Source organism: Sphaerodactylus townsendi, linkage group LG15, assembly GCF_021028975.2.
Source record: "Sphaerodactylus townsendi isolate TG3544 linkage group LG15, MPM_Stown_v2.3, whole genome shotgun sequence".
Lineage (NCBI taxonomy): Eukaryota > Metazoa > Chordata > Lepidosauria > Squamata > Sphaerodactylidae > Sphaerodactylus > Sphaerodactylus townsendi.
The window spans coordinates 36,521,149-36,544,644 of NC_059439.1; the positions used below are offsets into that span (position 1 = coordinate 36,521,149).

The window sequence follows — 23,496 nt, forward strand, 5'->3', positions numbered from 1 at the left end:
TGGGGGGGGGGGGGGGTGGGGGGGGGGGGGGGTGGGGGGGGGGGGGGGTGGGGGGGGGGGGGGGTGGGGGGGGGGGGGGGTGGGGGGGGGGGGGGGTGGGGGGGGGGGGGGGTGGGGGGGGGGGGGGGTGGGGGGGGGGGGGGGTGGGGGGGGGGGGGGGTGGGGGGGGGGGGGGGTGGGGGGGGGGGGGGGTGGGGGGGGGGGGGGGTGGGGGGGGGGGGGGGTGGGGGGGGGGGGGGGTGGGGGGGGGGGGGGGTGGGGGGGGGGGGGGGTGGGGGGGGGGGGGGGTGGGGGGGGGGGGGGGTGGGGGGGGGGGGGGGTGGGGGGGGGGGGGGGTGGGGGGGGGGGGGGGTGGGGGGGGGGGGGGGTGGGGGGGGGGGGGGGTGGGGGGGGGGGGGGGTGGGGGGGGGGGGGGGTGGGGGGGGGGGGGGGTGGGGGGGGGGGGGGGTGGGGGGGGGGGGGGGTGGGGGGGGGGGGGGGTGGGGGGGGGGGGGGGTGGGGGGGGGGGGGGGTGGGGGGGGGGGGGGGTGGGGGGGGGGGGGGGTGGGGGGGGGGGGGGGTGGGGGGGGGGGGGGGTGGGGGGGGGGGGGGGTGGGGGGGGGGGGGGGTGGGGGGGGGGGGGGGTGGGGGGGGGGGGGGGTGGGGGGGGGGGGGGGTGGGGGGGGGGGGGGGTGGGGGGGGGGGGGGGTGGGGGGGGGGGGGGGTGGGGGGGGGGGGGGGTGGGGGGGGGGGGGGGTGGGGGGGGGGGGGGGTGGGGGGGGGGGGGGGTGGGGGGGGGGGGGGGTGGGGGGGGGGGGGGGTGGGGGGGGGGGGGGGTGGGGGGGGGGGGGGGTGGGGGGGGGGGGGGGTGGGGGGGGGGGGGGGTGGGGGGGGGGGGGGGTGGGGGGGGGGGGGGGTGGGGGGGGGGGGGGGTGGGGGGGGGGGGGGGTGGGGGGGGGGGGGGGTGGGGGGGGGGGGGGGTGGGGGGGGGGGGGGGTGGGGGGGGGGGGGGGTGGGGGGGGGGGGGGGTGGGGGGGGGGGGGGGTGGGGGGGGGGGGGGGTGGGGGGGGGGGGGGGTGGGGGGGGGGGGGGGTGGGGGGGGGGGGGGGTGGGGGGGGGGGGGGGTGGGGGGGGGGGGGGGTGGGGGGGGGGGGGGGTGGGGGGGGGGGGGGGTGGGGGGGGGGGGGGGTGGGGGGGGGGGGGGGTGGGGGGGGGGGGGGGTGGGGGGGGGGGGGGGTGGGGGGGGGGGGGGGTGGGGGGGGGGGGGGGTGGGGGGGGGGGGGGGTGGGGGGGGGGGGGGGTGGGGGGGGGGGGGGGTGGGGGGGGGGGGGGGTGGGGGGGGGGGGGGGTGGGGGGGGGGGGGGGTGGGGGGGGGGGGGGGTGGGGGGGGGGGGGGGTGGGGGGGGGGGGGGGTGGGGGGGGGGGGGGGTGGGGGGGGGGGGGGGTGGGGGGGGGGGGGGGTGGGGGGGGGGGGGGGTGGGGGGGGGGGGGGGTGGGGGGGGGGGGGGGTGGGGGGGGGGGGGGGTGGGGGGGGGGGGGGGTGGGGGGGGGGGGGGGTGGGGGGGGGGGGGGGTGGGGGGGGGGGGGGGTGGGGGGGGGGGGGGGTGGGGGGGGGGGGGGGTGGGGGGGGGGGGGGGTGGGGGGGGGGGGGGGTGGGGGGGGGGGGGGGTGGGGGGGGGGGGGGGTGGGGGGGGGGGGGGGTGGGGGGGGGGGGGGGTGGGGGGGGGGGGGGGTGGGGGGGGGGGGGGGTGGGGGGGGGGGGGGGTGGGGGGGGGGGGGGGTGGGGGGGGGGGGGGGTGGGGGGGGGGGGGGGTGGGGGGGGGGGGGGGTGGGGGGGGGGGGGGGTGGGGGGGGGGGGGGGTGGGGGGGGGGGGGGGTGGGGGGGGGGGGGGGTGGGGGGGGGGGGGGGTGGGGGGGGGGGGGGGTGGGGGGGGGGGGGGGTGGGGGGGGGGGGGGGTGGGGGGGGGGGGGGGTGGGGGGGGGGGGGGGTGGGGGGGGGGGGGGGTGGGGGGGGGGGGGGGTGGGGGGGGGGGGGGGTGGGGGGGGGGGGGGGTGGGGGGGGGGGGGGGTGGGGGGGGGGGGGGGTGGGGGGGGGGGGGGGTGGGGGGGGGGGGGGGTGGGGGGGGGGGGGGGTGGGGGGGGGGGGGGGTGGGGGGGGGGGGGGGTGGGGGGGGGGGGGGGTGGGGGGGGGGGGGGGTGGGGGGGGGGGGGGGTGGGGGGGGGGGGGGGTGGGGGGGGGGGGGGGTGGGGGGGGGGGGGGGTGGGGGGGGGGGGGGGTGGGGGGGGGGGGGGGTGGGGGGGGGGGGGGGTGGGGGGGGGGGGGGGTGGGGGGGGGGGGGGGTGGGGGGGGGGGGGGGTGGGGGGGGGGGGGGGTGGGGGGGGGGGGGGGTGGGGGGGGGGGGGGGTGGGGGGGGGGGGGGGTGGGGGGGGGGGGGGGTGGGGGGGGGGGGGGGTGGGGGGGGGGGGGGGTGGGGGGGGGGGGGGGTGGGGGGGGGGGGGGGTGGGGGGGGGGGGGGGTGGGGGGGGGGGGGGGTGGGGGGGGGGGGGGGTGGGGGGGGGGGGGGGTGGGGGGGGGGGGGGGTGGGGGGGGGGGGGGGTGGGGGGGGGGGGGGGTGGGGGGGGGGGGGGGTGGGGGGGGGGGGGGGTGGGGGGGGGGGGGGGTGGGGGGGGGGGGGGGTGGGGGGGGGGGGGGGTGGGGGGGGGGGGGGGTGGGGGGGGGGGGGGGTGGGGGGGGGGGGGGGTGGGGGGGGGGGGGGGTGGGGGGGGGGGGGGGTGGGGGGGGGGGGGGGTGGGGGGGGGGGGGGGTGGGGGGGGGGGGGGGTGGGGGGGGGGGGGGGTGGGGGGGGGGGGGGGTGGGGGGGGGGGGGGGTGGGGGGGGGGGGGGGTGGGGGGGGGGGGGGGTGGGGGGGGGGGGGGGTGGGGGGGGGGGGGGGTGGGGGGGGGGGGGGGTGGGGGGGGGGGGGGGTGGGGGGGGGGGGGGGTGGGGGGGGGGGGGGGTGGGGGGGGGGGGGGGTGGGGGGGGGGGGGGGTGGGGGGGGGGGGGGGTGGGGGGGGGGGGGGGTGGGGGGGGGGGGGGGTGGGGGGGGGGGGGGGTGGGGGGGGGGGGGGGTGGGGGGGGGGGGGGGTGGGGGGGGGGGGGGGTGGGGGGGGGGGGGGGTGGGGGGGGGGGGGGGTGGGGGGGGGGGGGGGTGGGGGGGGGGGGGGGTGGGGGGGGGGGGGGGTGGGGGGGGGGGGGGGTGGGGGGGGGGGGGGGTGGGGGGGGGGGGGGGTGGGGGGGGGGGGGGGTGGGGGGGGGGGGGGGTGGGGGGGGGGGGGGGTGGGGGGGGGGGGGGGTGGGGGGGGGGGGGGGTGGGGGGGGGGGGGGGTGGGGGGGGGGGGGGGTGGGGGGGGGGGGGGGTGGGGGGGGGGGGGGGTGGGGGGGGGGGGGGGTGGGGGGGGGGGGGGGTGGGGGGGGGGGGGGGTGGGGGGGGGGGGGGGTGGGGGGGGGGGGGGGTGGGGGGGGGGGGGGGTGGGGGGGGGGGGGGGTGGGGGGGGGGGGGGGTGGGGGGGGGGGGGGGTGGGGGGGGGGGGGGGTGGGGGGGGGGGGGGGTGGGGGGGGGGGGGGGTGGGGGGGGGGGGGGGTGGGGGGGGGGGGGGGTGGGGGGGGGGGGGGGTGGGGGGGGGGGGGGGTGGGGGGGGGGGGGGGTGGGGGGGGGGGGGGGTGGGGGGGGGGGGGGGTGGGGGGGGGGGGGGGTGGGGGGGGGGGGGGGTGGGGGGGGGGGGGGGTGGGGGGGGGGGGGGGTGGGGGGGGGGGGGGGTGGGGGGGGGGGGGGGTGGGGGGGGGGGGGGGTGGGGGGGGGGGGGGGTGGGGGGGGGGGGGGGTGGGGGGGGGGGGGGGTGGGGGGGGGGGGGGGTGGGGGGGGGGGGGGGTGGGGGGGGGGGGGGGTGGGGGGGGGGGGGGGTGGGGGGGGGGGGGGGTGGGGGGGGGGGGGGGTGGGGGGGGGGGGGGGTGGGGGGGGGGGGGGGTGGGGGGGGGGGGGGGTGGGGGGGGGGGGGGGTGGGGGGGGGGGGGGGTGGGGGGGGGGGGGGGTGGGGGGGGGGGGGGGTGGGGGGGGGGGGGGGTGGGGGGGGGGGGGGGTGGGGGGGGGGGGGGGTGGGGGGGGGGGGGGGTGGGGGGGGGGGGGGGTGGGGGGGGGGGGGGGTGGGGGGGGGGGGGGGTGGGGGGGGGGGGGGGTGGGGGGGGGGGGGGGTGGGGGGGGGGGGGGGTGGGGGGGGGGGGGGGTGGGGGGGGGGGGGGGTGGGGGGGGGGGGGGGTGGGGGGGGGGGGGGGTGGGGGGGGGGGGGGGTGGGGGGGGGGGGGGGTGGGGGGGGGGGGGGGTGGGGGGGGGGGGGGGTGGGGGGGGGGGGGGGTGGGGGGGGGGGGGGGTGGGGGGGGGGGGGGGTGGGGGGGGGGGGGGGTGGGGGGGGGGGGGGGTGGGGGGGGGGGGGGGTGGGGGGGGGGGGGGGTGGGGGGGGGGGGGGGTGGGGGGGGGGGGGGGTGGGGGGGGGGGGGGGTGGGGGGGGGGGGGGGTGGGGGGGGGGGGGGGTGGGGGGGGGGGGGGGTGGGGGGGGGGGGGGGTGGGGGGGGGGGGGGGTGGGGGGGGGGGGGGGTGGGGGGGGGGGGGGGTGGGGGGGGGGGGGGGTGGGGGGGGGGGGGGGTGGGGGGGGGGGGGGGTGGGGGGGGGGGGGGGTGGGGGGGGGGGGGGGTGGGGGGGGGGGGGGGTGGGGGGGGGGGGGGGTGGGGGGGGGGGGGGGTGGGGGGGGGGGGGGGTGGGGGGGGGGGGGGGTGGGGGGGGGGGGGGGTGGGGGGGGGGGGGGGTGGGGGGGGGGGGGGGTGGGGGGGGGGGGGGGTGGGGGGGGGGGGGGGTGGGGGGGGGGGGGGGTGGGGGGGGGGGGGGGTGGGGGGGGGGGGGGGTGGGGGGGGGGGGGGGTGGGGGGGGGGGGGGGTGGGGGGGGGGGGGGGTGGGGGGGGGGGGGGGTGGGGGGGGGGGGGGGTGGGGGGGGGGGGGGGTGGGGGGGGGGGGGGGTGGGGGGGGGGGGGGGTGGGGGGGGGGGGGGGTGGGGGGGGGGGGGGGTGGGGGGGGGGGGGGGTGGGGGGGGGGGGGGGTGGGGGGGGGGGGGGGTGGGGGGGGGGGGGGGTGGGGGGGGGGGGGGGTGGGGGGGGGGGGGGGTGGGGGGGGGGGGGGGTGGGGGGGGGGGGGGGTGGGGGGGGGGGGGGGTGGGGGGGGGGGGGGGTGGGGGGGGGGGGGGGTGGGGGGGGGGGGGGGTGGGGGGGGGGGGGGGTGGGGGGGGGGGGGGGTGGGGGGGGGGGGGGGTGGGGGGGGGGGGGGGTGGGGGGGGGGGGGGGTGGGGGGGGGGGGGGGTGGGGGGGGGGGGGGGTGGGGGGGGGGGGGGGTGGGGGGGGGGGGGGGTGGGGGGGGGGGGGGGTGGGGGGGGGGGGGGGTGGGGGGGGGGGGGGGTGGGGGGGGGGGGGGGTGGGGGGGGGGGGGGGTGGGGGGGGGGGGGGGTGGGGGGGGGGGGGGGTGGGGGGGGGGGGGGGTGGGGGGGGGGGGGGGTGGGGGGGGGGGGGGGTGGGGGGGGGGGGGGGTGGGGGGGGGGGGGGGTGGGGGGGGGGGGGGGTGGGGGGGGGGGGGGGTGGGGGGGGGGGGGGGTGGGGGGGGGGGGGGGTGGGGGGGGGGGGGGGTGGGGGGGGGGGGGGGTGGGGGGGGGGGGGGGTGGGGGGGGGGGGGGGTGGGGGGGGGGGGGGGTGGGGGGGGGGGGGGGTGGGGGGGGGGGGGGGTGGGGGGGGGGGGGGGTGGGGGGGGGGGGGGGTGGGGGGGGGGGGGGGTGGGGGGGGGGGGGGGTGGGGGGGGGGGGGGGTGGGGGGGGGGGGGGGTGGGGGGGGGGGGGGGTGGGGGGGGGGGGGGGTGGGGGGGGGGGGGGGTGGGGGGGGGGGGGGGTGGGGGGGGGGGGGGGTGGGGGGGGGGGGGGGTGGGGGGGGGGGGGGGTGGGGGGGGGGGGGGGTGGGGGGGGGGGGGGGTGGGGGGGGGGGGGGGTGGGGGGGGGGGGGGGTGGGGGGGGGGGGGGGTGGGGGGGGGGGGGGGTGGGGGGGGGGGGGGGTGGGGGGGGGGGGGGGTGGGGGGGGGGGGGGGTGGGGGGGGGGGGGGGTGGGGGGGGGGGGGGGTGGGGGGGGGGGGGGGTGGGGGGGGGGGGGGGTGGGGGGGGGGGGGGGTGGGGGGGGGGGGGGGTGGGGGGGGGGGGGGGTGGGGGGGGGGGGGGGTGGGGGGGGGGGGGGGTGGGGGGGGGGGGGGGTGGGGGGGGGGGGGGGTGGGGGGGGGGGGGGGTGGGGGGGGGGGGGGGTGGGGGGGGGGGGGGGTGGGGGGGGGGGGGGGTGGGGGGGGGGGGGGGTGGGGGGGGGGGGGGGTGGGGGGGGGGGGGGGTGGGGGGGGGGGGGGGTGGGGGGGGGGGGGGGTGGGGGGGGGGGGGGGTGGGGGGGGGGGGGGGTGGGGGGGGGGGGGGGTGGGGGGGGGGGGGGGTGGGGGGGGGGGGGGGTGGGGGGGGGGGGGGGTGGGGGGGGGGGGGGGTGGGGGGGGGGGGGGGTGGGGGGGGGGGGGGGTGGGGGGGGGGGGGGGTGGGGGGGGGGGGGGGTGGGGGGGGGGGGGGGTGGGGGGGGGGGGGGGTGGGGGGGGGGGGGGGTGGGGGGGGGGGGGGGTGGGGGGGGGGGGGGGTGGGGGGGGGGGGGGGTGGGGGGGGGGGGGGGTGGGGGGGGGGGGGGGTGGGGGGGGGGGGGGGTGGGGGGGGGGGGGGGTGGGGGGGGGGGGGGGTGGGGGGGGGGGGGGGTGGGGGGGGGGGGGGGTGGGGGGGGGGGGGGGTGGGGGGGGGGGGGGGTGGGGGGGGGGGGGGGTGGGGGGGGGGGGGGGTGGGGGGGGGGGGGGGTGGGGGGGGGGGGGGGTGGGGGGGGGGGGGGGTGGGGGGGGGGGGGGGTGGGGGGGGGGGGGGGTGGGGGGGGGGGGGGGTGGGGGGGGGGGGGGGTGGGGGGGGGGGGGGGTGGGGGGGGGGGGGGGTGGGGGGGGGGGGGGGTGGGGGGGGGGGGGGGTGGGGGGGGGGGGGGGTGGGGGGGGGGGGGGGTGGGGGGGGGGGGGGGTGGGGGGGGGGGGGGGTGGGGGGGGGGGGGGGTGGGGGGGGGGGGGGGTGGGGGGGGGGGGGGGTGGGGGGGGGGGGGGGTGGGGGGGGGGGGGGGTGGGGGGGGGGGGGGGTGGGGGGGGGGGGGGGTGGGGGGGGGGGGGGGTGGGGGGGGGGGGGGGTGGGGGGGGGGGGGGGTGGGGGGGGGGGGGGGTGGGGGGGGGGGGGGGTGGGGGGGGGGGGGGGTGGGGGGGGGGGGGGGTGGGGGGGGGGGGGGGTGGGGGGGGGGGGGGGTGGGGGGGGGGGGGGGTGGGGGGGGGGGGGGGTGGGGGGGGGGGGGGGTGGGGGGGGGGGGGGGTGGGGGGGGGGGGGGGTGGGGGGGGGGGGGGGTGGGGGGGGGGGGGGGTGGGGGGGGGGGGGGGTGGGGGGGGGGGGGGGTGGGGGGGGGGGGGGGTGGGGGGGGGGGGGGGTGGGGGGGGGGGGGGGTGGGGGGGGGGGGGGGTGGGGGGGGGGGGGGGTGGGGGGGGGGGGGGGTGGGGGGGGGGGGGGGTGGGGGGGGGGGGGGGTGGGGGGGGGGGGGGGTGGGGGGGGGGGGGGGTGGGGGGGGGGGGGGGTGGGGGGGGGGGGGGGTGGGGGGGGGGGGGGGTGGGGGGGGGGGGGGGTGGGGGGGGGGGGGGGTGGGGGGGGGGGGGGGTGGGGGGGGGGGGGGGTGGGGGGGGGGGGGGGTGGGGGGGGGGGGGGGTGGGGGGGGGGGGGGGTGGGGGGGGGGGGGGGTGGGGGGGGGGGGGGGTGGGGGGGGGGGGGGGTGGGGGGGGGGGGGGGTGGGGGGGGGGGGGGGTGGGGGGGGGGGGGGGTGGGGGGGGGGGGGGGTGGGGGGGGGGGGGGGTGGGGGGGGGGGGGGGTGGGGGGGGGGGGGGGTGGGGGGGGGGGGGGGTGGGGGGGGGGGGGGGTGGGGGGGGGGGGGGGTGGGGGGGGGGGGGGGTGGGGGGGGGGGGGGGTGGGGGGGGGGGGGGGTGGGGGGGGGGGGGGGTGGGGGGGGGGGGGGGTGGGGGGGGGGGGGGGTGGGGGGGGGGGGGGGTGGGGGGGGGGGGGGGTGGGGGGGGGGGGGGGTGGGGGGGGGGGGGGGTGGGGGGGGGGGGGGGTGGGGGGGGGGGGGGGTGGGGGGGGGGGGGGGTGGGGGGGGGGGGGGGTGGGGGGGGGGGGGGGTGGGGGGGGGGGGGGGTGGGGGGGGGGGGGGGTGGGGGGGGGGGGGGGTGGGGGGGGGGGGGGGTGGGGGGGGGGGGGGGTGGGGGGGGGGGGGGGTGGGGGGGGGGGGGGGTGGGGGGGGGGGGGGGTGGGGGGGGGGGGGGGTGGGGGGGGGGGGGGGTGGGGGGGGGGGGGGGTGGGGGGGGGGGGGGGTGGGGGGGGGGGGGGGTGGGGGGGGGGGGGGGTGGGGGGGGGGGGGGGTGGGGGGGGGGGGGGGTGGGGGGGGGGGGGGGTGGGGGGGGGGGGGGGTGGGGGGGGGGGGGGGTGGGGGGGGGGGGGGGTGGGGGGGGGGGGGGGTGGGGGGGGGGGGGGGTGGGGGGGGGGGGGGGTGGGGGGGGGGGGGGGTGGGGGGGGGGGGGGGTGGGGGGGGGGGGGGGTGGGGGGGGGGGGGGGTGGGGGGGGGGGGGGGTGGGGGGGGGGGGGGGTGGGGGGGGGGGGGGGTGGGGGGGGGGGGGGGTGGGGGGGGGGGGGGGTGGGGGGGGGGGGGGGTGGGGGGGGGGGGGGGTGGGGGGGGGGGGGGGTGGGGGGGGGGGGGGGTGGGGGGGGGGGGGGGTGGGGGGGGGGGGGGGTGGGGGGGGGGGGGGGTGGGGGGGGGGGGGGGTGGGGGGGGGGGGGGGTGGGGGGGGGGGGGGGTGGGGGGGGGGGGGGGTGGGGGGGGGGGGGGGTGGGGGGGGGGGGGGGTGGGGGGGGGGGGGGGTGGGGGGGGGGGGGGGTGGGGGGGGGGGGGGGTGGGGGGGGGGGGGGGTGGGGGGGGGGGGGGGTGGGGGGGGGGGGGGGTGGGGGGGGGGGGGGGTGGGGGGGGGGGGGGGTGGGGGGGGGGGGGGGTGGGGGGGGGGGGGGGTGGGGGGGGGGGGGGGTGGGGGGGGGGGGGGGTGGGGGGGGGGGGGGGTGGGGGGGGGGGGGGGTGGGGGGGGGGGGGGGTGGGGGGGGGGGGGGGTGGGGGGGGGGGGGGGTGGGGGGGGGGGGGGGTGGGGGGGGGGGGGGGTGGGGGGGGGGGGGGGTGGGGGGGGGGGGGGGTGGGGGGGGGGGGGGGTGGGGGGGGGGGGGGGTGGGGGGGGGGGGGGGTGGGGGGGGGGGGGGGTGGGGGGGGGGGGGGGTGGGGGGGGGGGGGGGTGGGGGGGGGGGGGGGTGGGGGGGGGGGGGGGTGGGGGGGGGGGGGGGTGGGGGGGGGGGGGGGTGGGGGGGGGGGGGGGTGGGGGGGGGGGGGGGTGGGGGGGGGGGGGGGTGGGGGGGGGGGGGGGTGGGGGGGGGGGGGGGTGGGGGGGGGGGGGGGTGGGGGGGGGGGGGGGTGGGGGGGGGGGGGGGTGGGGGGGGGGGGGGGTGGGGGGGGGGGGGGGTGGGGGGGGGGGGGGGTGGGGGGGGGGGGGGGTGGGGGGGGGGGGGGGTGGGGGGGGGGGGGGGTGGGGGGGGGGGGGGGTGGGGGGGGGGGGGGGTGGGGGGGGGGGGGGGTGGGGGGGGGGGGGGGTGGGGGGGGGGGGGGGTGGGGGGGGGGGGGGGTGGGGGGGGGGGGGGGTGGGGGGGGGGGGGGGTGGGGGGGGGGGGGGGTGGGGGGGGGGGGGGGTGGGGGGGGGGGGGGGTGGGGGGGGGGGGGGGTGGGGGGGGGGGGGGGTGGGGGGGGGGGGGGGTGGGGGGGGGGGGGGGTGGGGGGGGGGGGGGGTGGGGGGGGGGGGGGGTGGGGGGGGGGGGGGGTGGGGGGGGGGGGGGGTGGGGGGGGGGGGGGGTGGGGGGGGGGGGGGGTGGGGGGGGGGGGGGGTGGGGGGGGGGGGGGGTGGGGGGGGGGGGGGGTGGGGGGGGGGGGGGGTGGGGGGGGGGGGGGGTGGGGGGGGGGGGGGGTGGGGGGGGGGGGGGGTGGGGGGGGGGGGGGGTGGGGGGGGGGGGGGGTGGGGGGGGGGGGGGGTGGGGGGGGGGGGGGGTGGGGGGGGGGGGGGGTGGGGGGGGGGGGGGGTGGGGGGGGGGGGGGGTGGGGGGGGGGGGGGGTGGGGGGGGGGGGGGGTGGGGGGGGGGGGGGGTGGGGGGGGGGGGGGGTGGGGGGGGGGGGGGGTGGGGGGGGGGGGGGGTGGGGGGGGGGGGGGGTGGGGGGGGGGGGGGGTGGGGGGGGGGGGGGGTGGGGGGGGGGGGGGGTGGGGGGGGGGGGGGGTGGGGGGGGGGGGGGGTGGGGGGGGGGGGGGGTGGGGGGGGGGGGGGGTGGGGGGGGGGGGGGGTGGGGGGGGGGGGGGGTGGGGGGGGGGGGGGGTGGGGGGGGGGGGGGGTGGGGGGGGGGGGGGGTGGGGGGGGGGGGGGGTGGGGGGGGGGGGGGGTGGGGGGGGGGGGGGGTGGGGGGGGGGGGGGGTGGGGGGGGGGGGGGGTGGGGGGGGGGGGGGGTGGGGGGGGGGGGGGGTGGGGGGGGGGGGGGGTGGGGGGGGGGGGGGGTGGGGGGGGGGGGGGGTGGGGGGGGGGGGGGGTGGGGGGGGGGGGGGGTGGGGGGGGGGGGGGGTGGGGGGGGGGGGGGGTGGGGGGGGGGGGGGGTGGGGGGGGGGGGGGGTGGGGGGGGGGGGGGGTGGGGGGGGGGGGGGGTGGGGGGGGGGGGGGGTGGGGGGGGGGGGGGGTGGGGGGGGGGGGGGGTGGGGGGGGGGGGGGGTGGGGGGGGGGGGGGGTGGGGGGGGGGGGGGGTGGGGGGGGGGGGGGGTGGGGGGGGGGGGGGGTGGGGGGGGGGGGGGGTGGGGGGGGGGGGGGGTGGGGGGGGGGGGGGGTGGGGGGGGGGGGGGGTGGGGGGGGGGGGGGGTGGGGGGGGGGGGGGGTGGGGGGGGGGGGGGGTGGGGGGGGGGGGGGGTGGGGGGGGGGGGGGGTGGGGGGGGGGGGGGGTGGGGGGGGGGGGGGGTGGGGGGGGGGGGGGGTGGGGGGGGGGGGGGGTGGGGGGGGGGGGGGGTGGGGGGGGGGGGGGGTGGGGGGGGGGGGGGGTGGGGGGGGGGGGGGGTGGGGGGGGGGGGGGGTGGGGGGGGGGGGGGGTGGGGGGGGGGGGGGGTGGGGGGGGGGGGGGGTGGGGGGGGGGGGGGGTGGGGGGGGGGGGGGGTGGGGGGGGGGGGGGGTGGGGGGGGGGGGGGGTGGGGGGGGGGGGGGGTGGGGGGGGGGGGGGGTGGGGGGGGGGGGGGGTGGGGGGGGGGGGGGGTGGGGGGGGGGGGGGGTGGGGGGGGGGGGGGGTGGGGGGGGGGGGGGGTGGGGGGGGGGGGGGGTGGGGGGGGGGGGGGGTGGGGGGGGGGGGGGGTGGGGGGGGGGGGGGGTGGGGGGGGGGGGGGGTGGGGGGGGGGGGGGGTGGGGGGGGGGGGGGGTGGGGGGGGGGGGGGGTGGGGGGGGGGGGGGGTGGGGGGGGGGGGGGGTGGGGGGGGGGGGGGGTGGGGGGGGGGGGGGGTGGGGGGGGGGGGGGGTGGGGGGGGGGGGGGGTGGGGGGGGGGGGGGGTGGGGGGGGGGGGGGGTGGGGGGGGGGGGGGGTGGGGGGGGGGGGGGGTGGGGGGGGGGGGGGGTGGGGGGGGGGGGGGGTGGGGGGGGGGGGGGGTGGGGGGGGGGGGGGGTGGGGGGGGGGGGGGGTGGGGGGGGGGGGGGGTGGGGGGGGGGGGGGGTGGGGGGGGGGGGGGGTGGGGGGGGGGGGGGGTGGGGGGGGGGGGGGGTGGGGGGGGGGGGGGGTGGGGGGGGGGGGGGGTGGGGGGGGGGGGGGGTGGGGGGGGGGGGGGGTGGGGGGGGGGGGGGGTGGGGGGGGGGGGGGGTGGGGGGGGGGGGGGGTGGGGGGGGGGGGGGGTGGGGGGGGGGGGGGGTGGGGGGGGGGGGGGGTGGGGGGGGGGGGGGGTGGGGGGGGGGGGGGGTGGGGGGGGGGGGGGGTGGGGGGGGGGGGGGGTGGGGGGGGGGGGGGGTGGGGGGGGGGGGGGGTGGGGGGGGGGGGGGGTGGGGGGGGGGGGGGGTGGGGGGGGGGGGGGGTGGGGGGGGGGGGGGGTGGGGGGGGGGGGGGGTGGGGGGGGGGGGGGGTGGGGGGGGGGGGGGGTGGGGGGGGGGGGGGGTGGGGGGGGGGGGGGGTGGGGGGGGGGGGGGGTGGGGGGGGGGGGGGGTGGGGGGGGGGGGGGGTGGGGGGGGGGGGGGGTGGGGGGGGGGGGGGGTGGGGGGGGGGGGGGGTGGGGGGGGGGGGGGGTGGGGGGGGGGGGGGGTGGGGGGGGGGGGGGGTGGGGGGGGGGGGGGGTGGGGGGGGGGGGGGGTGGGGGGGGGGGGGGGTGGGGGGGGGGGGGGGTGGGGGGGGGGGGGGGTGGGGGGGGGGGGGGGTGGGGGGGGGGGGGGGTGGGGGGGGGGGGGGGTGGGGGGGGGGGGGGGTGGGGGGGGGGGGGGGTGGGGGGGGGGGGGGGTGGGGGGGGGGGGGGGTGGGGGGGGGGGGGGGTGGGGGGGGGGGGGGGTGGGGGGGGGGGGGGGTGGGGGGGGGGGGGGGTGGGGGGGGGGGGGGGTGGGGGGGGGGGGGGGTGGGGGGGGGGGGGGGTGGGGGGGGGGGGGGGTGGGGGGGGGGGGGGGTGGGGGGGGGGGGGGGTGGGGGGGGGGGGGGGTGGGGGGGGGGGGGGGTGGGGGGGGGGGGGGGTGGGGGGGGGGGGGGGTGGGGGGGGGGGGGGGTGGGGGGGGGGGGGGGTGGGGGGGGGGGGGGGTGGGGGGGGGGGGGGGTGGGGGGGGGGGGGGGTGGGGGGGGGGGGGGGTGGGGGGGGGGGGGGGTGGGGGGGGGGGGGGGTGGGGGGGGGGGGGGGTGGGGGGGGGGGGGGGTGGGGGGGGGGGGGGGTGGGGGGAAACCAAACTGCACTTAAACTTGAGGGAAACGAATAAGGACAGTCTCCTGATGATACATGAAAATCTTAATTACCACTAATAAAAAACTGCACCCCCTTCAGGCCAAAAATGGAAAACCACTAAAAATACCCAAAAATGAACCCTGCATTTTTGGTGCCCCCCACAAGGTGATGCCCTGGGCAGCTGCCCACCTTGCCCAATGGGCATTACGCCCCTGTCCGGATGTTGATTTCAACCAAGCACCATCTGCTCCGGTCGCCCCTGTAGCTATTCATCAGATTTGGGGGCGGGGGCTGTAGGAATTGTCCGAGCCAGGGGGACCCATCTCCAGTTGGGGCATTTCTCTCCTAATCCCTCCTTCTCGCTTTCCGTTTTTCCAGTGTGTCATTTATGATCACGACTCCAGCGGAAAGCATGACTACATCGGCGAGTTTAGCACCACCTTCCAAGAGATGCTGCAGGCTTCCACAGGGGAAGAGGTAATGAGGTGGAAGAAGGAAACGCACAGGGAGTGGAATCAGGGCAGTGTTCCCAGAAAGGAAGGAGCTGGGGGCACTGCGGCAGGATGGCAATACAGGGCGCTAGCCAATCGGTGCTATGCACCCCTGGCTTCTGGGTGAACAAAAGCTAGATAAAATTGGGCTGGGGGGAACCGCATAAGTCATCCTGAGCGTTCTCCAGAGTGGGATATATAGAGAGATTCTTTTTCATAGCTGCTACTCCTGTTATTTTTTTCAGACTGTGTGTGTGGGGGGGGAGGGGGGATAGTATGCTTTGAATGCAGCAATAGCACTTGCTGATCAGCCCCCCCCCCCCAAAAAAAAATGTCTTTGCAATAGAGCAGTGATGGCGAACCTTTTCGAGACCGAGTGCCCAAACTGCAACCCAAAACACACTTATTTATCACAAAGCGCCGACACGGCAATTTAACCTGAATACTGAGGTTTTAGTTTAGAAAAAATGGTTGGCTTTGAGGCGTGCGTTACTCGGGAGTAAGCTTGATGGTAGTTGTTGGCTTTGCTTTGAAGCAACCATGCAACTCTTCGAACGGGTGAATCATGACCCTAGGAGGGTTTACTCAGAAGCAAGCCACATTGCCAGCAACCGAGCTTACTCCCAGGTAAAGGATCGTGTTTTAGTTCTTTGCGTGAAAATCAGTGGGGTTTAACAGCGCTTAACAGGATTACCTATACTGCTTCCCCAAAACTAAGTCTTAGGTTTAATGCTAATAATCAAGCCCAGTGGCCCAGGCCAGCCTAGATGTGTGTGTGTGGGGGGGGGGCATTTCCCTTCCACATGATGAACTCTGTTTGTGTGTGCCCACAGAGAGGGCTCTGAGTGCCACCTCTGGCACCCGTGCCATAGGTTCGCCATCACTGCAATAGAGTAAATCTGTCTGTCGCTTAGCCCGATTTGGTGGGGACGTATTTATAGGACTGCATTTAACTTGTACAATAGATATCCCGAACATAGTGATCCCGGAATATTTTGGGCCAGCTGAAATATTCCACAAAAACAATCGTATGCTGGGGAGCTTGTGTGAATTTTGACTCTTTGAATACTGTTCACACGGTCGGTATCTGAGACCTGCCGTTGAGAGCTGAGCGTTGTCTTTTCCAGCTCTGCCTGTTGTCAGTTTGCACGCTGTTTGTTTAACAAACACAAACTCTGTGCTTGGGTGGGTGTTTACCTTGCATGTTGTTGCAAACTAGGGATAACGTTCCGGTGTGTTTTCAGTGTGTGCGAGGCTGTTTCTTCTCGGCTTCATCGCTGACCAGAGTTCTGTTTTCCTCGGCAGGTCAAATGGGCCTGCATCAATTACAAGTACCTTGAGAAGAAGAAGAACTACAAGAACTCGGGTCACGTCGTTCTCACTCAGTGCAAGGTGGGTTTCGGCGGACGAACGGCTTGGGTCCTGTCCGTATCAGGAGAAAAGCAGGGTATATCAATAATCTAACTATGCAACTCCAGGAAGCCAGTATGCTGAGGGAAAAGGACCAGGTGAAGGGTTAACTCTCTTTGGAAGAGTGAGATGTGACTACTGTGAAATTATAATTGGAGAATGAAATGAATGGAGCACTGATGAAGGCAATCGAAAAGCTAACAAACGCGTGCAGCTTCTGCAATGTTTATTGCGATGTGGATGCATGGCTCCTTTAACCAGCCTGCTTAACATTACTCTGGAGGGAGATACAATCATAACAATATTGCATCCATTCATGAAAATGGTGGTCGTGTTTACATCTGAAAGAAAATAATTTATGAATTTAAAGACAATTATTCAGTCACCGATTTGAAGTATAACATCTATGACAAGAGACGAGGTTATAAGCCCTTATTGAGGTGAACTGTGTTGATAACGTTGAAGGAAGTTGTTTGACTGCATCGGTGTTACTGACGTTCTCCCATTGGAGATATTTGTAATGAAAGTAAAGATTTAGTAATAGCAATTGCATTTTATGTATGTTTATACACTGAAAAAATATTTGTAATATACATAAGCCACTGTGCAACACGTGATTTTTCGGTCCGTATTTGGTTAACTCCTTCCTCTCCCGTTGCTGTGGTCCTGATCCAAATTGACCCGACCCTCCCCTAGTTCCTACCTGGGACAGTTAATGAAGTGGGGATAGCAGATCACCAATATATTCTCGGGCCCTTATGTTCAGTCCACACCATGCTGAGCATATAAAGCTGCTGCGTTTTGAGTCAAACCCTTGGTCTGTATTCCTTGGTATCACCAGTCTGACTGGCAGCCGCCCTCCCAAGTCTCAGGCACTGTAGCGCCTTTCCCAAGGCTGTGGTCCGAGATCCCTCGTTTTGGACATGCCGGGATTTGAACCAGGAACCTTCCGACACACAAAGCGGGGTGTCCTGCTGCTGGAACACCCCCGTGACGAGCAACAGACTGTTCTCTCGTCGATGTTCTTCAACTGGTCAATATTTAATTAGCATTAAGCCGCCAAAAAAAAAAGAAAAGAAAAGAATGCTTTGTTTTGAACGGTTGGATGGAGCACTGAAGCAATTATGGAATTGCCTTTTAGAGCCCCGTTCGCTAAAATGGTCATTTCTTGAATCTGAATCAGAAACTGCAAACAATTGCTAATTGATGCAGTGGTGCAGAAAAGGGGGGGGTAGCATCCTTTGGTTCGAGGGAAGAAAGGTGGATAGAAGGGAGCAGGGGGGAGAGGGAACGAGATTTGGGGGGGGGGTATCGGACAAGTGAAGGAACAGGAGAAAAGGCGTGAGCCCTGGCATTTGGGGGGAGACACAGGCAATGGATTATGAGGTCGAAGACGCTGGAGCAGAGCTCTTCAAAAAGGCTTGGGTGGCCCACCGACTGACCTCATGGTTTAAAACCGGAGGTCTCCATGAGACATGATTTCAATTGGACATTATGACCAGAGGTGGGATCCAGCAGGTTCTCACCAGTTCCCGAGAGTGGGTTACTAATTATTTGTGTGTGCCGAGAGGGGGTTACTCATTGGGTCCGCTTTTCCACCTCCACGCCCTCGCCTCCCCGAGAGGCATCCTGCCTTTGAACGTGAAGGTTCCATATAGCAATGGCGACTAATAATGTAACTCCCTGAACTGGGTTAATCCCTTCCAGGTACTGCAATTCATTGATTCTCAGCCTTTCGTGCCTTTTATCTCACCAGTCTCTATCAAAGAACCTGTGTGTTTCACCATTGCTGGGTTCAGATTTGTGAGTTGGGGCATTTTCTATAATAGGATGATGATTTAGAAATGACCTGGTGCAAAAAAATTTTTTTGGGGTCGTGGTGGGGTGGCTGCCCATGGGGGGGGCATCCAACTCAGGTTTTGCCCAGGGCTCAGGTTTGCCTAGGTACGCCTCTGCCCCCTTTGCTGAGGGGAGGCTGGCGAGGGAACCTGTTACTAAAATGTTTGGATCCCACCACTGATTATGACCCAAATATCTGTATGGTGAAAAACCTTTACGGACTTCACTTTAGAAGGGTAACCAGTCCTGTGTAACATTGGAGGGGCTGAGGAAAGCTTGCAACCGAATCCTTTTTTTGCAGGCGAACCAAGAAACCAACTCAAAATCTTGTACCGACATAGAGGGTAACTATAGCTCAGGTCCCTTCCGCACATGCAGAATAATGCACTTTCAATCCACTTTCTTTCACAATTGTTTGCCCGTGGATTTTGCTATTCCGCACCGTAAAATCCAGCTGCCAAGTGAATTGGAAGTGGATTGATAGTGCGTTATTCCGCATGTGCGGAAGGGGCCTCCGTTGTACAGCATGAGGAAGGTTCCAGATTAAATCTTTTGTATCTAGAGTCACAAAGGCCATATCGGTGTGCAGTTCTAAAACAGGCTTTCATTTATGCCAGAGGGATCCTGTCCTTTCAAGAGAGGTTTAATGTGTGGAAAAGGATGGTTGAAACTTTTTGCGACATGAATCTCAATCAGAGGTGGGATCCAGCAGGTTCTCACCGGTTCCCAAGAGTAGGTTACTAATTATTTGTGTGTGCCGAGAGGGGGTTACTAATTGGTGATTTTGCCACGTGATTTTTGCCTTAGTTACGCCCCTCCTCTCAGCAGTAGCGTGCAGAACTTGAAGCAGTCTAGCAGGAGGTGCACCGGCGTGCGTGGCAGCCTGCACCTGCGTGCATTTGTTTCCCACCCAAGGACTGGTGCAGCGGCTGTGTCCTTGCCACAGCCCCGCCCAGGAATGCCCCGCCCTGGAATGCCCGGCCACGCCCCCATCGTGCCCCACCCAGCCCCATTGGTGCTACGCCAAAGTTTGAATCCCACCTGTTACTAAAATTTTTGGATCCCACCACTGATCTCAATAACCTGATTATTGCCATGGATAAGATTGATATTAAAGAGACACAGGCATTGATGACTTGGAAGGGGATTCAACAAATTCATGAAAGAGAGGCCTATCAGAGACTACTAGGCGTGGGGACTAAAGGGAGCCTCCATGTTTAGAGGCAGTCGGTCTCTGAATTCCAGTACCAGGAGACAACATTGTTTCTGGGCCTCCGTGTCCTGTTGTTGGACCTCCAGAGGAACTGGTTGGCCACTGTGTGAGACAGGATGCAGGTCTAGATGAACTTCTAGTCTGATTCCGCAAGGCTCTTCTGACATTATGAAAGCCAGAAGAACCCATTTAAAAGTTGCAGAAATATGGCTTTTCAGACTCTTGAAATATGTAATCCTTAGCAACTACCTGGATTCTCTGACATTTTGGGACTGGCCATGGTGTGCCAGTGATATATCCCTTTAAAAAGAAGGAAGAAAAGAAATTGAAAGTGGATTTCTGTTTTTTTCCTGTGCAGATAGAGAAAGTCCACACTTTCCTGGATTACATTATGGGTGGCCTGCAGATCTTCTTCACGGTAAGGAAGTTTGTGAGGAGTTGGGCAAAGCCTACCCTTCAAAAAACAGAGGATGTCTATCCTCATTTCATTTCATCATACGCGCTGTATAGAAATAATAATTGGTTTTCCTTATTGTGTTTCTCTTTTTATTTTATTATTTTATTATTATTTTAATTTTAAAGTCTTTTTAAATGCTTTAAACATTAGATTATGGTTTTTTATATACGTATACTTAATCTTAGGTGAAATACCAATTAAACGAATCTTCCTGTTAAACTAGACAAGGAGTGCACACAAGGATACATCTCACAGATAAGACTATGTGAGACACTTAAGAAGAGACATAGCAGTAAATATGGGATCCAGATTAACAAATTGTAAAAGATTTTTAAACACTAAGAATAAATAGCTCCTGAGTTATAGCAAGGAAGTTAATTCAACGAAGGTTAAAACCAATGTAATATGGTAAATGTAAATGGTTTCATCCATGGTATGGAGTATATGGTTGTGTTATACTTATATGTAAATATTAATAAACAATTTTAAATAACAAAAAACAGAGGATGTCCAAGAGGAATTTATGCCAGGAGGGGAGGAACGGAGCCAGCCAAGTACTGTTTTTTCCAGAGGTCCCAAACCTTTTCAAGCCTATGGCCACATAGGCATGGTGGAAGCAACCACAAAATGGCTGTCACAAAATGGCTGCCGTGAGAGGAGGCGCCAGTCACAAAATGGCTGCCTCAGCATGCCTTCAGCCACACAGTCGAAAACTTTTGGCAGTTGCTGCCAGAGAAAACTTTTTAAACAACTGGAAGGGCAATCAAATCTCCAGTGCCCAATCAGTAGGCCTTGCCTACTTTCTAAAAACACTTGGAGGGTGCCAGGAAAGGCTTGGCAGACATGGTGGTGCCCGTGGGCCCCCACGTTAGGGATGCTTTATGCTTTATCCTTTGGGCTCTTTGCTTTACACAGGTGGCCATTGACTTTACGGCATCCAACGGAGACCCCCGGAGTGAACACTCCCTTCATTTCATCAACCCCAAGGAACCGAATGAGTACTTGAAGACCTTGTCTTCAGTGGGTGAGATCTGCCAGGATTATGACAGGTAACTTCTGGAGCTGTTTCCTTATGGAACCCAAGCAGGGGATACACACAGACAACCGGTAACACAAACTGATTTCATCATAATCTTGTTTCTCTTTTTCAGCGACAAGCGCTTCCCAGCCTTTGGTTTCGGTGCACGGGTTCCTCCAGACTTTGAGGTAAGCTGTGTGGGTTTCTGAGATCATATTATTCAGGACTGGGGACTGATCTCTTTGCTCCAGAATTCCCTCTTATTCGAGATTCTTTGATTCTTTCATAGGTGTCTCACGATTTCGCTATCAACTTTGAACCGGAGAATCCAGAATGTGAAAGTAGGTCTCTCTGATCTGCATAGAAAAGACTTTTGGGTATACTCTGTTCCACAGAAAGAAGATAATTCGGTCAGCTGAGGTGCAGCAATCGAGAAAATTGTATGCTTCCGCATTAGAATATAGTCCAGAACAAATTTGAGAATTATCATTCATTTTTATGCTCTGCTTTTGTCAAAACCATTATTTTGTGCATTGTTGAAAGTGGGACTTTGATACAAGAGCATTTATGCTAAAATGTATTTTTACTTTCAAACGGATGCAGGGGGCGGGGGGGAGAGAAGGGCTAGGTAGGCGCTAGGACCCAGGCAGAGCATTCTTCAACAAAGAAGGTCCGGCGTGCTTTGCTCTGCAGTGGAGGAATATATAACCCTATTATCATCTGTTTGTGGAACAGATTATAGTGGAGCAATCCTTTCTCCACAGGGACTGCTTTTCCTTAGATTCTAAACAAGAGGACAGCTAGATTCGATTCCAGTGCCACCTTAGAGACCAACCAGGTTTTGCTTGGTCAGAGTTTTGGCCCTCAAAAGGTCATACCCCGAAAATCTTGTGCGTCTCTAAGGTGCTACTGGACTCAAATATGGCTCTTTAACTGCCCTCTGATGCTAAATAAGGGGAGACCATTTGGGGAGGGGTCGCCATAAGGTTGAAGAGACGCCAACATCCAAAGACTTATATAAAGCAGTGGTGCGACTGCACTTGGAGTACTGTGTTCAGTTCTGGTCGCCACATCTCAAAAAGGATATTGAAGAGATAGAAAAAGTGCAGAGAAGGGCAACGAGGATGATTGAAGGATTGGAGCACCTACCTTATGAGGAGAGGCTGCAGCGTTTGGGACTCTTTAGTTTGGAGAGGAGACATCTGAGGGGGGATATGATTGAAGTCTATAGAATTATGCATGGGGTAGAAAATGTTGACAGAGAGAAATTTTTCTCTCTTTCTCACAATACTAGAACCAGGGGGCATCCGTTGAAAATGCTGGGGGGAAGAATTAGGACTAATCAAAGGAAACACTTCTTCACGCAACGTGTGATTGGTGTTTGGAATATGCTGCCACAGGAGGTGGTGATGGCCACTAACCTGGATAGCTTTAAAAGGGGCTTGGACAGATTTATGGAGGAGAAGTCGGTTTATGGCTACCCATCTTGATCCTCCTTGATCTCAGATTGCAAATGCCTTAGCAGACCAGGTGCTCAGGAGCAGCAGCAGCAGAAGGCCATTGCTTTCACCTCCTGCATGTGAGCTCCCAAAGGCACCTGGTGGGCCACTGCGAGTAGCAGAGAGCTAGACTAGATGGACTCTGGTCTGATCCAGCAGGCTAGTTCTTATGTTCTTATGTTCTTATGACTTTAGTGCAGGGGTCTTCAAACTATGGCCCTCCAGATGTTCATAGACTACAATTCCCACGAGCCCTACCACTTGGCTATGCTGTCAGTGGCTGATGGGAATTATAGTCTGTGAACATCTGGAGGGCCGTAGTGAGAAAAATCTTGCAGATTTTGTGCAGATGGGAAGTACTGATTAAGCATCAGGAAAGTGACAGATCCAGATATCAGTTTCTCCTCTGTCTGGTCCACACTAGTTCTGAATCATCTTGTAGAACTGGGAATAGAAGCTAGCCAGCATGGGTAATGGTACTTTAGAGTGTCAGACTAAGGTTTTGGAGACCCCAGACTCAAATTGCCACTTGGCCGTGAAACTTAGCTGGGCCAGATCTCAGATCTAACTGACCTTATAGGACTGTGGCGAGGTAAAATGAGAAGAAAGAATCCTGCCCGGCGCTTTGAGTCTGTTGGAGAAACAGATAAGATAAAAATGTACAACAGACACAACAGTTATATCCTGCTCTGAACTGCCAGGAAAGGTGGGATATAAATATTTCAGTAAATACATAAGAGCCCGGCTAGCGCATTTTTTAATCCACTGTACTCCCCTTGGCCATCAGAGAACAATAGAGTTTTAAGATGATGATCAGCAGTGGCGTAGGAGGTTAAGAGCTCGTGTATCTAATCTGGAGGAACCGGGTTTGATTCCCAGCTCTGCCGCCTGAGCTGTGGAGGCTTATCTGGGGGATTCAGATTAGCCTGTGCACTCCCACACCCACCAGCTGGGTGACCTTGGGCTAGTCACGGCTTCTCGGAGCTCTCTCAGCCCCACCTACCTCACAGGGTGTTTGTTGTGAGGGGGGGAAGGGCAAGGAGATTGTCAGCCCCTTTGAGTCTCCTGCAGGAGAGAAAGGGGGGATATAAATCCAAACTTCTTCTTCTTCTTCTTCTTTTATAATGGGCAGGAATCCTGTGCTATTTAAGGGTTGCAAGTCGACATTCCCGTTACGGTAACTTTGTGAAGGGTGGGTAGGGAATGTCAGGTTGAATCCTTCCTATTATGAAGCATTCAAAGTCACCAGAATAATAACCCTGCCTTATGGCAGAATTCAGACCAGAGGCTTTCTCTCCACAGGGATTGCAGGAGTGATCGAGGCCTACAAGCGCTGCCTGCCCCAAATTCAGCTGTACGGCCCCACCAATGTCGCCCCAATCATCAACAAGGTGGCTGCTCCGGCGGCCGAGGAAGAGAAAACGGGGTTGCCTACGGTACAGGGGGACAAACTGGGGGGGGGGGCTTGGTGGGGATTTGGGGGGAGGGGTCCCGGCTCTGGACCCCGAAGTCATGGGAGTGAAGGAACAGACTGGAAGCAGAGTGCATCTCAGGCTGTATATTGATCCCCTCTCCATTTCCCCACTGACTCTTCCGCCTCGCAGAAGTACCGCGTGTTGCTGATCCTCACCGACGGCGTGGTGAGCGACATGCCCGAGGCGTGCGACGCCGTTGTCCGGGCCTCCCGGCTGCCGCTGTCCATCATCATTGTGGGCATTGGGAACGCCGACTTCTCCGACATGCGGGAGCTCAACGGGGACCGCGGGATGCTGGAGTCGGACGAAGGCCGGGCCGTGCGCGACATCGTCCAGTTCGTGCCGCTCCGGGAATTCAAGAAGGTGAAACATGTGTTCTCTACTTGTGCTCAAATTTGCTGAGAACCACCAGTTCCCTTCTGGGTCCTCCAATGAGTGCTCATTTGCCCCCTGTATGTCCCCTCTTCTGCGCCAGCGTGGTGTAGTAGTTAAGAGCAGATGCGCCCTAACCTGGAGAACACTTGAGAGGGTTTTTTAAAAAAAATACTACATTTCGGGGCTTCGTTGTAGAGACAGGGCTCATCCCTAACGGTGGGAGAAGCTCTGAAAAAGAAAGGAATGTTCCTGAGCATGTGCAGAGTGCCTTAATGGCCCATTAGGAATCCTCAGAAGAGACAGCGGTTTTCAAGCAGGCAAGAACCCTACAGTGTTTGATTCTTAAAATCTGCTTGTGAACAGTGGTGGCTTGAATATACCTGGGAGACAGGTAGAGGTTCAACAGGCCCATCTTCTGCTGGTCTAGAGCCAGCGTGGTGTAGTGGTTAAGAGCAGGTGCACTCTAATCTGGGGAATGTTCCTGAGCATGTGCAGAGTGCCTTAATGACCCATTAGGAATCCTCAGAAGAGGTTTGATTCCCCGCTCTGCTGCTTGAGCTGTGGAGGCTTATCTGGGGAACCAGATTAG

The 23,496-nt window shown here is 73.1% G+C and overlaps 1 protein-coding gene across 1 annotated transcript in view; it reads left to right on the forward strand.

The window, feature by feature from the left end:
- CPNE6 (copine 6) overlaps positions 1 to 22,949 on the forward strand; it is a 30,210-nt gene extending 7,261 nt beyond the window's left edge. The window contains exons 2-9 of the mRNA XM_048516830.1: positions 13,460 to 13,607; positions 14,927 to 15,013; positions 18,442 to 18,501; positions 19,456 to 19,589; positions 19,692 to 19,746; positions 19,848 to 19,899; positions 22,360 to 22,493; positions 22,662 to 22,949. Of these exons, the coding sequence (XP_048372787.1) occupies positions 13,460 to 13,607; positions 14,927 to 15,013; positions 18,442 to 18,501; positions 19,456 to 19,589; positions 19,692 to 19,746; positions 19,848 to 19,899; positions 22,360 to 22,493; positions 22,662 to 22,934 (943 nt within the window). The 3' untranslated portion in view covers positions 22,935 to 22,949. The remainder of the gene's footprint in view (positions 1 to 13,459; positions 13,608 to 14,926; positions 15,014 to 18,441; positions 18,502 to 19,455; positions 19,590 to 19,691; positions 19,747 to 19,847; positions 19,900 to 22,359; positions 22,494 to 22,661) is intronic.
- The last annotated feature ends 547 nt before the right edge of the window (positions 22,950 to 23,496 follow it).